The sequence below is a fragment of the Ambystoma mexicanum genome, chromosome 3p, assembly GCF_040938575.1.
Source record: "Ambystoma mexicanum isolate Mex_15411 chromosome 3p, UKY_AmexF1_1, whole genome shotgun sequence".
Taxonomy (NCBI): Eukaryota; Metazoa; Chordata; class Amphibia; order Caudata; family Ambystomatidae; genus Ambystoma; species Ambystoma mexicanum.
In genome coordinates, this window is record NC_090925.1 from 720,680,612 (window position 1) to 720,694,093 (window position 13,482).

General features: G+C 45.2%; 1 protein-coding gene across 1 annotated transcript in view; it reads left to right on the plus strand.

Annotated features, from left to right (window-relative positions):
* The window catches only part of KDM3B (lysine demethylase 3B), a 2,029,046-nt gene that overhangs the window by 1,625,949 nt on the left and 389,615 nt on the right, over positions 1 to 13,482 (plus strand). The window contains exon 20 of the mRNA XM_069651588.1: positions 854 to 973. Within this exon, the coding sequence (XP_069507689.1) occupies positions 854 to 973 (120 nt within the window). The remainder of the gene's footprint in view (positions 1 to 853; positions 974 to 13,482) is intronic.

Below are 13,482 nucleotides of genomic sequence, written 5' to 3' on the forward strand. Positions count from 1 at the left end.
GTGGCCTCTGCTGATCTTGTTCGGACTGTCTCTTCTTAGAATTCTGTAGCCTTTGGGGTGAGGACATCTAGGGTGCAGCTGGAAGTGGATATCATCCAGGTCTCCCTAATGAAGATGGCGTCCAAGTCGCATGTGGTTATTAGGTCGGGGAATGTCAGCTGCATGTTTGATTGCTGAGCGGACATTGGCGAGCATCAGTTGTGTAGTGCTGGATGCTTGATTGGTGATGGGGGGTGTATGGTGACGTGGGGTGTATGGTGACGTGGGTGAGGTTGCTTCAATGCAGTGTCCATGATGATGCTTGTGAGAGGCGATAGGCTGTTGTGAGAGAGTGGTGAAACACACATTCAAGGGAGCTTAACTGATGTTAAAAGGGGCAAGGGTTTCTGGTGCTGGATCCAAATAGGTTTCAAACAGGAATTGCCCTTTTCTTTGTCTGCCCTTCTTTTCAGATGCACGGACGAGAGATGCCCTTGATCTGAGAGTTAAGAACAGAAAGTAAGAGGCAGGGCTAAAAAGATTGGTGGGGCTTATGTCACATGACGTAGATGCGCACTTGCTCACCAAATGTGCAGTCTGGAGTTTATGGTGCATTTCTTAAATACTTTAATGGAGGTCTTTGGAGGACAGCAAGACCTTTATATAATTGTGTTGGCTATGAGCAAGTTGTTTGTCTCAGTCCCTTATCCTAAACAATCTGATGTCTGTGCGTGTCACCAAAGAAAGCAATGCCCTTTTGACTCTTGCAGAGTTCACTGTGTACTAACATTCCATTTTAGTGGTTGATTATGAAATGAAAGCTTGTGGTTCTATCATTGTGCCAAACCTTCAGCTTTGCTTTCTTTTCCGTTAGGTCTAATAACTGCAGAAGATAGGCGTGTTGGTACCACAAATCTGCATCTGGATGTGTCTGATGCCGTCAACGTTATGGTCTATGTTGGGATCCCAGTGGGTGAAGGATCACATGATGATGGTAAGCAGTTTTTTAGGGAACTCTCCATTTTAAATGGAAGATGGAACAGCCACAGTCCAGCTCTCTGTTTCCCACCTAACACTATTGGGTAGAAAATCCCAAACTACAAGTCTGGCATTAACACCAAGTATTGGCTTTCCTTAATTGGTTCACTGACCCTTTTCCTCTGCAGAGCCATATACAAGCCCCCTCTAGGAAGTCTACTGCTTTGTGCCCCCTCCGAAGTTAAAGCTCTCACATTGGGTACCCTAAAAATACCCTGTTCCCTTGTACATGGCAATTTACTCCACAGGTTGTGGCAACAGAATTGTATTGCAGTTCATTAAAACTTGTTAAAATAGATTTCTAGAAATGCTGAATATAAGATCCTCGCCGTCTGCTTGATGGAGGTAACCCAGCAATAATACGCCGCAACCATTGCAGGTTTTTGCCCAACAGTCTACTCTAATGAATACCTGGCATGTGGCAATGGACCGTGTCCATCTTTTTGGAAATCCCCTTGCAATTCTCTCCATTGACATTGAGAAAGCATTTGATTCAGTGATATGGGATTTCATGTGGAGAATTATGCAGCGAATGGTGTTAAGCAATGACACCATACGATGTGCCAAATTACTATGCCCCAATCCGATAGCAAGGTTCAGGGTCAATGGCATGTCATCTCAAACATTTCCATTGGAAAGGGGGACTAGACAGGGATGTCCTCTATTACCGCTCATCCTGGCCTTCAAACTGATGGCAGTCTGGCTGAGCTCAGACTCGGGGTGGCAAGGCTTTGTGTGGCCCATGGGACATGAAGTTGGAGTATTCCTGTACGCAGAGTATCCTTCATTTTTCTGGGTAACCCGGTTAGGTCCCATTCAAGTGTGTCCCAAATTCTTCACCAGTACGTGAAGATCAGCGGCCTCATGGTGAATTGGCACAAATCAACACGGTTTCCCCTACAGTGAGACGGCCCAGCAATCCCTCCACTGCGCACCTTCCAAATAGTCAGAGAATCATGTAAATATCGGAGTATCATCATTTGTAGGGATCATCGGTCATCCCTTAGGCACAACCTGGGACGCATAATCTCCTCCAAGAAGTTCAACACTGGAAGTCTCTGCAGATGTCATTATTGGTAGAGCCACACTTTTCAAGATGCTGATGCTCCCCAGATAGGTTTATGTCATGCAAAACATCCTCATTGCCATTCCTAAAACAGAGTTCGACACAGTGGATGTTATCCTCGGAAATCTGCTGTGACAGGGCACCCAAACCCGAATTGCCCTAGCAACACTTCACAACCCTGACTGGGAGGGTGGTATAGGGCTACCCATTATGAGTAAATACTACTGGGCAGGCCTACTGTCAATGGCCAACAAAGGCTTACACGGTGACCCCCAATTGCCTCACATGCGGGCAGAATGTACCTGAATGAAGAGAGTTAAGCCACTACATATGCTTTATGGCAGTAAGGGAGCCCACGTGCATCCTACAATCGCACAGCCGGTTGTCAAGATAAGGAAAGACACCACACCATGTATGGGGTGGGCTGGTAGACTCTCAATTGCACACACAATCATTATGGCACAACAAGAAACTCCCTGAACTTACTAAGATGGGGCAATCCCTCTGTGGATCCTGCACAACCGTCTTGGGGGAGGAGGATGTCCTGGAGGACGAGAATCTTCTCTTGAACAGGGAATTACAAGCTAAACATAACTTACCTAGGTCGGAATACTGTAACTATATCTAATTTACTCATGCGCTTCAGAGTCCCACTGCCACGATATTCCACCATGCTCACCACTAGAGCTGAATCTACTGCCCGAATAAATTGAGTTTAAACCCACATCAACGCTTTATCAGGCCACTCTATTGGTCACGTCATGTACACTTAACACATCTTATATTATTTGGCATTTATGTAGCGCGCTATATATTGATGGTATGACGTCCAAGCGCTGGGGTCAAGGGGTCTAGCTGCGCTCTATGGTCTGTTGATGTAGAGTAGAGAGTGAGGATTGTGATTGGAGAGGTGAGTGTCTGGAGTGGATTTTTTATACTAACAAGCCCACTGCTCCTGTTTACATTTATGGGTTTTGCGATAGCTGTGCTCAGAGGAGATGGCACAAGCGGAAGCTAGGCATGTGTAGTAGGCCCAGTAAGCGGATAGTCAGCTGTCATATATCTAGTGCTTGCAGGACGCTAAGGTTGTCATCTATGGTAACAAGTTCCTGATTCTGTCTTGGTGACTTATTAGTCGCTTTCAGTGATGTAATTGCTCGGTATCTCCTTGATTCTCCAGCATGGGGTCTGGCATGGATTCACATGCTCATGAATATTCCCCGTCGTCCGGCTGGAAATCCTCAGTAAAGAAAAAAATCAGTTTGTTTCGTTTCTGAACTGTCTTTCTACTAATAACCAATCACTGGTCTCTGGGTCATATTGCCCCCAGCCAATGAATGCCCTCTACCTAAGCCCCTCCTCTGGCAACCATCTTCAGATTTTTACTGCACGTTCAAGTGTTGGGAGTCCTCGTGCTGAGCTCTCGGGCTTTACTGCGTATTGAGTTTTTTCAAAGAGTTTACTCTTATTTTTATTGTTAAAATGAGCCTCAAGCTCCACCGATTCATCTTCCGATCAATTGGGACCCGTTTTGGAAATCTCTATGCCCCTCAAGGGTGAATTTTCGTCTAATTTCATTTCTTGGAGGATTCCAGAAGATCTTCGGGGGCCTACCCCTCATGTTCCTGGCTAAAGACAAGGGAGACTCGACGCCTCGGTTTAGGATCTGCTCAGGATGTGGACTACAGAACCTCTTCAAAGAGGATGGCCACTCAGTGCCTCTACTGCCTGCACACAGATAAATCGCACGTCGAGGAGGCCTGTGCATTCTGCAAGGACATGTCCTCCGTACTCTGAAGGACCGCCACAAGCGAATCGCTGACTGTCTGGAGTCAAAGAGCCCGGCGGCAGGTGAGCCCCGGCAACGTACTTCTCTGAAGAGAAAATCCGAGCGGCCTTCTAGGTCCTTTTGTGGGCGCTCCGGCATCGAGAGCCCAACATAAGGCAAAGCACTGCGGGCACCGGGAGTGCCGTTAGTGCGGGCTCCTCGGATGCCAGGCCGGGCGCAACATCACTGATGCCCTCAACCACGAGCCAATGCTCCGGCTCAATGAAAAGGAAATCAGACAACCCGGGTAAGCTTCTGGAGAAGGCCCGGTCGGTTTCGACGGAGAAAGCCAAGGGGGAGCGAGGCAGTGGCCCTCCCCACACAGTGAAAGGCCTCAGGCGCGTCTAAGGTCGCGAAGGCCCAGATTCACCAGGCTAAGGTTTCGATTGAGGGAGTGGTGGCGTCCCTGGCAAAGACCGCAGAGGCGGCCCCAGTGGAAACGCCCCTCAAGCCTAGAGTTTCCCTGCCCAACCGGAGGGAATCGTCTTTCACGCCCATCGATAAGACCCCTGTGAAGCCCCTGGGTGAGAAAAGGGGGGGCACTATGGTCCTACCAGACTCCGATATCTCCTCCGAGGACAAGCTTTCAGGACTCAAGACAGTTCTTGATGAGCGATTTGCAAGGTCAGGGCCTACGGGAAGGACCCTGACGAGGCAGACGTGGAAAGTGACGGAGACGGCGAGGAACGGCAGACCGATAAAGAGCCGGAGGAGACTACACCGCTTCCGACGCTACCATCGCAACCGCTGCCTCCACCAGCTTGCAGGTCGGAGGACGACATGTTAGCCTTGCACACGCTATGCACAGAAATAAGGAGAGGGTTGCCCTCTCCTCCGGCAGACGACCCAGTGGCACCTGGACTGTCGGAGAGCCCACCATCCAAGCCAAGGCGGATCCATCATCCCCAGCCCTTCCATCCTTCACCTCCATCCCCTCCACTGAGGGATGAGACGGAGACAGACTGTGACGACGGGCGGCGGCGATGATGGAACAGATCTTCCATCGCCCCCTTCCCGGGCCTCCCCTCCCGACGAAATTGGCTCGTTGGACGGCATGATCGCCAGGGCCTCAGAGCTCTTCCAGCTAGGCCCCGAAGAGCAGAAGGAGGAGGGATTCCTTTATCAAAGACAAGAGGCCAAGAGGAAGACCGTACTCTCAGCCCTGCTGTTGGACGACATCTGGGACGTGGGACTGTCCCTTCTGAAGAACCCGTCCACGGCCCCTGCGAAGAGACCGGTACGGGAAGAAGTACCGGGTCCCAGACTCCGCTCCTATGTGCCTCAGAGCCCAGCCGTCCCCACACTCCGTAGTCTCTGCGGTGGCCAAGAAGAAATAGGCAGGGGCAACGGCATTGACTTCCACTTCCCCGCAGGACGGTGAGGGGAAGAAGCCGGACGTCTGGTCATCTCGTCGGCAGTGAGGACCATTAAGGTGGCCAACGCTATCGCTATCATGGCACGTTACGATATGGAGCTGTGGTTTAAAATCGCCCTCCTCCTGGACTTCCTTCCGGACAACAAGAGAGCGGGGGCCCTCGAAATCCTGCAAGAGGGCGAGGTGGCTTCTGACCACACCCATACTGTAGCTACGGACATCGCCGACACCGATTTTCGCCAGATGGGCAACAGCGTTTGCCTGCGCCGGCGTGGTTGGCTCAGGGCCACCGATTTCCCTCAGGACTTACAGACCAGGGAACTAGACATGCCCTTCGGCAGGAACAACCTGTTCGGCAAGGCAGTGAACGAGTCACTGCAGGCATCAAGGCGGTCACGGAGACGGCCCGTTCCTTGGGCACGCTCCATCAGCGACGGCCGTCCTTTCGGACCTCTGGAGGTCAATCTCAAGGTGCTTCCAAAGGATTCAGCAGCAGCTCTTCGTCGTATCATCAGGTGGCCTGTTCTTTGGCGCAGGAAGCCTACAGGGGCCGCAGCAAGGCCGGTGGACCTTGTTGTGCAAGGCCTCAGTGAAGCAGGGCTGAACTAGCCGTGATTTGGGGCCCCACCCGAGCACCCCGGTGGGAGGCCGGCTGGCGAACTTCATTGCGTGTGGAAATCCATCTCCAACGACTGTTGGGTGCTGGATGCCCTGGCCCACTGACACATTCTGGAGTTCCAGTGTCGCCACTTTCCAACAGTGGCCAGGAAAGAAAACCACATTCTACAGCTACTTCTGGAGGTACGAGCGATGCTGGAAAAGGGTGCGATCTGTGTTAGGGAGAATTCTCATTCTATGGCTAATTTCCCTTACCTATAGAATCCCCCAGCAGCTTTGCTGGATTTGAAGGGTTTATTTTCTTCTCCTGCTAAGAGTGTGACTCGTTTTTTTTCCCCCACTCTTAGGCATATTTGAAATGTGTGTTCTAGGCTATTTTCTTTTTTTATTTAATGTTGTTTTGGTCAAGAAATTAATCCGACCTTTCAACATATGTATACAAAAACATAAATAAAAAATATTGATAAAATAATGATATAACATATAAAACGAGAACATTTTGATTACATTCATTGCATTTACATTAATAACTAAAGTATATGAACTCCTGTTCGACCAAAGTTGAGCAGCCTTATTATCCAAGCCATAAACCTCACGATTACCACTAAGTTTGATCTTCAATTGATTTAATTTACAACAGCATATCTTAAGCATTTAGAATTTCCCATAAACATTCTTGACCATAATTCATCTAAATACAATGCATAATTGGTGTCAAACAAATGCTTAAAATAAAAAATTGCAGAGATAACAAGGCTTCACACTCCACCAATAGATGTATCAAAGTCTCGCCCATTTTCTTACAAAACCAACATTCAAGGTTATCCTCCACAATTCTTCCCCATTTTACCAGTATTTCTTTTGAAGGCCAGATATTCAGTCTGAATCTCAAGAAATCAGAGCGGTGGGAGGGGTTTGGAGATTGGGTTAGATATTGTTCAACCTGGCCATATGCTTTGAGAGCGAATGGATTACGATTGAATTTTTGTAATTCCAAACATGCCATCCTCGTTTTAATCCAATCAAACCTCCAAAGTTTAATTTTTCGCTTTATCTGGGTTTGTTGTTAGCAAATCCTGGGTTATATTTGCACTTGACAAAACTTTGCAAGCAAAAGTACGCCAACTTTTTGCAAAAGAATCATTAGATGTTAACAAGTAATTAGACAGCATCAAAAGCAAACCATTGTTTTCTTTCATTATGCATTTTCTAAAGAGTTGACACATTTTCCACTTATAGATTGCGTAGACAGATATAAGACCCAATTCATGTCTAATAACACACATAGATTCAGACATGGGTAATAGGAGTGACTTCTTCCAATAAAGGCTTTCAAATTTCGACCAATATGAATAGGTCTGACATTTTTTTGTTTCAGTACCATAAAGTATGGTAGGAATGTATTTTTGTTTAAAATATGTAACCAAGGGACTGAAAGATAATTTGCAGTATTTCTTGCGTATAAGACTCATTTGAGATAGAGCTGTTCTGTTTTAACTGTAGGTGCTCATCATATGGTCTATCGGAAGAGTGATCATTGATACAAATACCCAGATAGATGTATGTACAATCTGCAGAGCAACATTTTGTAATTTCCACCAATAGCTTTTTTTGTCTTTTTTTTGCCCCAAATTGTATAACTTGAGTCTTTTTAAGATTGATACTGATATAATTTTTGCTAGCATAGGCATCCAGAGCATTCAACATGTTACGCAGACCGACAGGTATTTGAGATATCAGAATCATATCGTCAGCGTAGAGAAGACAATTGATACTGGAACCTTTTAGCTTCACAGGATCTGTAATCACAGTGCGAAAACCCAACATCCCAAATGAAAAAATTAAATGGAGCAGATGACAGGAGGCAACCCTGTTTCAGGCCCTGGGTATTTCTTATATGTGCCGACAAAAGACCAAGATTATTCAATCTGATTTGAATGGATGTGTTTGAGTGAAATGCTACAATCCACTTTAATATGAACCAAGGACATTCTAGATCCAGTAGCTTTTTTAATAGTAATTCCCTTGGAAAAAGGTCAAAGGCTGACCTGAAATCAACAAAGACAGCATATATTGGTTGTTTGTTCCTTTTCCCCTGCATGATGATGGCATTCAAAATCGTTAGATTAATTGCCGTGCCTAACCCTGGAATGAAGCCCGTTTGACAGGGGTCCCGATAATTCAATCTGTCTAGCCAATTATTGAATTCTTTCATGATCATTCGGGCGAGAATTTTGCCTGGATATCGGTCTATACGAGGTTGGTTTTGATCGATCACCCTTTTTGAAAATTGGGAGGATCACAGATGTTTGCCATGAGGTGGGCATATTACGCAATCTCATGCTCTCCTTAAAGATAAGGTGCAGGAAGTCAGCCCAATCATCCTTATTCTGTTTAATTGATGAATTCTGGAGGCCATCTGGTCCTGAAGCTCGAGAGGTGCTCAGTTTAGATATATAGTGTAAGATATCTTCTCGGTCAAACTGTACTGTGTGATCGAGATCAACTTTGTCCCACTCCAGACAAATGTCTGGAAAAGGATTACGATAGATGTTACTAAAGTAGGATTCCCACTCAACTGCTGGTATAGAGTTGATCTGAACTGTTGCCTGAGGTTGGTGACATGCAGTGTTGAAAAGCGCCCAAATGCCCACCGATGATTTCAGGACAATCTGTTTTTAACATGGCTTCACCATTGCGTTATTGAAAAGCATGACGACTGCAGAGCCAACTTTTATACATTTTTTTTAGTTTTATCTGTTCCAAGTTTGTTACTAAGAGCTCTTTTGGAGCTTTTAATAGCATTTTCACATGTTTCTTAAATCTCTCTTTTTATGTTTTACCTCGATGTCAAAGGTATGAGAGTGTTTTGGATGGACGCCTGGGGCAATTGAATTTTTGGATGAAAATATTTGCATTGCATGAATATAACAAGGGCTGTCAGATACAGTAGGATCACCATAAGCATCACTCAAATTTTGCTTAAAAAGAAGCAATTTAGTTTTAGTCCATCTACGATTCCCCGCATTATTGACTTGGAGATTCTCTAAATTTGAGTTAAAGATCCTGGATTGCAAAACAGGCCAATTACAAGTCAAGCTTAATGTACTATGATCACTCATTATTGTAGATCTTATGTTAAGAGAGATAATGTTAGAGAGGAGCTCATTGTTAACATAAATGTAGTCCGGTGTAGAGTGACAGCCATCATTATGCCATGTAGCCAGCCCCATGAGGAACATCACCCGGGACTGAACCATTCAGCATTACAAAATTTCTGTTATCCATTAACATCAGCCAGCGATGCTCATCTATTGTGTGGGTTGATGTTGATGTGGAGTCACATGTTCAAATCACCCATTACAAAGATTTCTAATATGGATTTGTCAAATGAAAGTTGTTCCAAGATGATGTTGAGATGATCAAAGAATTCATCCGAAGTTAAATGTTTCTTGCCCCAATAGATATTAACAATGGCACAATCAATTAAACTTCTTCTGAATTTCGTAATTTGGAAGCAGGGCGAAGGAGATCTGTGCCATATATCTGCAAAATCCCAGTCCTTACGAAAGCCTGTCATGAGACCTACCATTGGCCTACCAATAAGGGTAGAATTGGCAGGGACCAGGTAAATTTCATATTGGTCCCAAATGGGAGGAGTGCATAACCAGGTCTCCTGGAGAACAATGATGTCATATTGTAAGAGATCTAAGTTGCTATTATTAATCAGACGTTTAAAACACCTAGTATTCCAGGAGACAAGGCTAACAAGATCATTCCTCTGGGATTGTTACGATGTTCCATCACGATTTCGATTCATCCACGCCTCATAGGAATTTGGGTCAGAGTTTAATTGAACAACAGTTTTATCACCATAAATTCTAGATTGAGACAAAGTGGTGTTAATCATCATTTGCTCTTTCATGAGTGCATCTTGACTCAAGATGAAGCCTAGATTATAGAAAGCCGTCCGGGCTAGCCATAGTGTTCAGAATTACACCCGACCGAACATATAGGCATGCTTCAGAAAGGTCGGGGAGGTTTGTAAATTCAAGGTGAGATCCTCTAAGGCTGTTATTTCCGCACAAATGTTTAAGGTGCTTGCGCGGTTCAGGTCGAACTTGGCAAAAGGATGACCACGACATTTGTTCAATAGGTGGGGTTGTTTGTTAAATTGTACTTGGTTCTTGCCAACAGGAGGGGAGGGTCTAGGCACATCATTGAGCACTAGTGTGGATCTCCCTTATATTGTTTTGTGAGAACTCATGTTTGCCAAAGATTCCTGATCTCGACTTGGCAAACCCGGTCCTTTCAATAGGGGTTTAACATTGGGATATGAACTTTGTAGCATATGACTGGCATCTTTGGTCAGACCTTGGTGTGATTGCAACATAAGCGGTTTAATATTTTCATTTTCCCTGTTGTAATTTGCAAAAGAGGCTCGTATCTCATTGAGAAGCTCTTGCAAAGTATACTCCGCGTTTAAGACTGATACATCTTGTGACTGATGACTGTTGGAAGGTAAGTTAACTCCTTGTCTTTTGATAGCATCTGTAATATCAGATGGCAGAGATACCCCCGAAAATACCTTTACTTGAGGTGTATTCATCATTTGTGTGGAGAAAACAGTGGTTGTCGGATTTGGATTAAGAATGGAGTTTGGGACTTTCAAAAATGATGTTGAGGCAGAAACTGCCAAGAGGTCATCCAATGGTTTATACACTAAGGACTCCTTCGATTGACGCTCAATATCTTGTTTGAGGGGCAAACGGCTTTATTTTTTTTAATTTTTTGCTGCTCTAAGCAGTCTAGAGTCCTTTTTGTGTATAGCACCGAGAGTCAACTTGCTAAGGATTTGCACTGGTTTAGAGGTGCGATTACAGTTTATAATATTTGAAGAAACGCTTTTGGAGCTAAGGAACATTGGAGCCAAAGTGGTTGCCATTTTCTGCTCAGCGATGATGATGATGGTTGTTGTTGGGCCATCAACCACAGTTAACTGTAGAACTTTTTGGGAATCATCAATAGCAATAATATCAGGATTAGAAACCGATGAAGCAGGCTTATTAGATACAGGGTAAGTAGGAGATACTATGCTTTCAAAGTTAGTTTGAGTACTCTGACTCTTATGGTTGGATGAACACTTGGAAACAAATTGCATCTTCAAACCTATCTCACGGATGATATGTTCTTGAGATTGCAGAATGCGGTCAGTTTGATTCTTCATTTTCTCATCTAGCGTTTCATATAGCTTAGTCAAAAAAAGTAAAGCTGTGTTCATGGCCGTTAAACTTTTATTGAGGGCTGGTGCTTCAGGAAAAGAGAATCTATTATCCTTGTACATGGTCTGGGGATCTTGAATGAAATATGGATGATTTCCTATTGGTTCATGAAATTGAGAACGTCTGGGGGTGGGCGCTACAAAAGAAAGATCGGTTGGACACACTAGATGATTTATCAAACATTACTGGTAATTTGTACAGTTCTTGTTTATCATTATCCTCCGGTTTGTCTAATAAAACTAAATTAGACGCATTAGTAGGAAGACTCGATCTATGAGATGCATCATGGAGCTGAATCAGGTCACCAGTATTAGAGCAGATATATTGCACGTCAGGAGTGAAAGGATCATGGGGGCTTGAGGAATTGAACAATTCAGTAGCCTCTGCGTCAATTTCACCAACTAACGTAAGTTTCTCATATTCTTTTCTCAACAATTGCTGGGCCTGAACCGAACATAAGGGAGGATTTTGCGGTGATGGTTCAACTGATACCTGTGGTAGAGTGGCCTGTACATCCGGGATCTCAGTAACATATATCTCACCTGATTTACATGCTAAGGCAATAGAGGCATCGGCAATTTCCTTGTTGGACACATTCACAGAAGTCACATTCAAATCCTGAACCTCCCCCAGAGCTAAGGTTTACTTCAATGATGGATCAACTGTCCCAGAGCTTTTAACTTTGGAATGGTATTTAAGGTAATAGAGGATGCTTTTTGATTTTTTGTGCCTTCGGTTTGACAGAAGGAGCGAATGTCAACATCTAGGGAGAATGATCGTTTTTTTTTTCCTGGTTCTCTTTAAATCTCTTTGCAAAAAAGACCTTGCGGGATTCCAAGGGTGAGATGTCATAAGGACCAGCACAGATTTTCGGCATGCCTGATTTTAAAGACATTATTGATTTAGACATGGTGCAAGGTGAAACCATAAAGCAAGAAGAGACGAGGTAAACTGCACGTACCTGTGAAATCAAAATTACAACAGCTATTAGGCGTAAAGCGCTATTAGGGTCAACTGCAGAGGCAAAATGAAAGGAAAGAAAAAACTCTCAAACACTTTCAGCCGCCGATAGCTAGATACAATAGTGTACTTGCTTGAGGCCGTCATGAAAAGGCCAGGCAAACCCAGGACCCTCTATCAAGGGGGGGCCAGCAGAATGTATGCAAGGGGTCCGGCAGCCCGCCCCGCAAACAGTACTTGGCTGTACTTGGCGCGCGGCACAGGTGCGACTGGACGTGGGTATTTGAGGAGGGAGACTGGGCGTCAGAGGCAGAAGGGGTGGGGCCTCCCTACAGGAAGTACCCTCCTTTGTGACAGACAGGTCAGGCAACTCAGGTGTCACGTAGAAAGACATCCTCCTGTGCGAAAAGCTCTGTGGAAGTATGGCAAGACACAGCAATCCACACAAAGGTCAGCAAGCACCCGATTCCAGCAAACGGTACTTGGCTGTACTTGCGCAGCCTTTTTTTTGTGTTTAACGTCTATGGGATTTATCTCACCCCCATAGGAACCATCTTTATCCACATGTGTTACACAGCACTCTCCGTGCAGTGACACAGTGGTGTCGTAGCGACCCCCAAACATAGACTCCATACCCTGGGACTGATTACTGTCTCCCAGGGCATGTAAAGTCCCCATTGACTTTACTAGTCAATCTTTATGAACAAAACCAGTGCAACCCATCTTACTATGGAGGTACTGGCATGGGTTAATAGTTTTTCCCTTATGTTCATTTTCGAGAGGGTACGGTACAGTCCCTCAAGTTTCTGGCTGGTGGCAGTGGTTAGTAACAAAAATATTCAACCGCAAATATTTCCCTATGGGATTTTCCCATTGTTCGAAGCTACCACATTTACTGACAGCCTCTAACGTACTGCCGGTTAATTTTACATTAACTTTACTCCGGTAGGTTTTATTTGCCAGAACCTTTATATCAATTCTTTCTTGTGTCTTTCTCTAAACTCCTAACCCTGGTCGGGGATTCTTTGTTCGTTCTTTTGGCAGGCTTCTGGCAAGAAGCCCTCCTCTCGGCGCCACTGAGTCTGGGGTGGATCCATTGTGTGGGAGAGGGAGTAGGACCCCTGGACAGGGTTGCCTCAGTAACTCATGTCGCACTCTGCCCTGATAGGCTGCAGGGTCTCCCGCCAGGATGACCACTCCACTGTGTGAGTGACAGCTAGGCTGTATGAATGGGGATATTTTTGCATAAAAGCAGGGTCCTGAGGACTAGAAGATCAAGACGTTGCCACTGGAACTAAGAAGCTGAAGAGGTGAGAAGCCAAGGACATCTGCACCA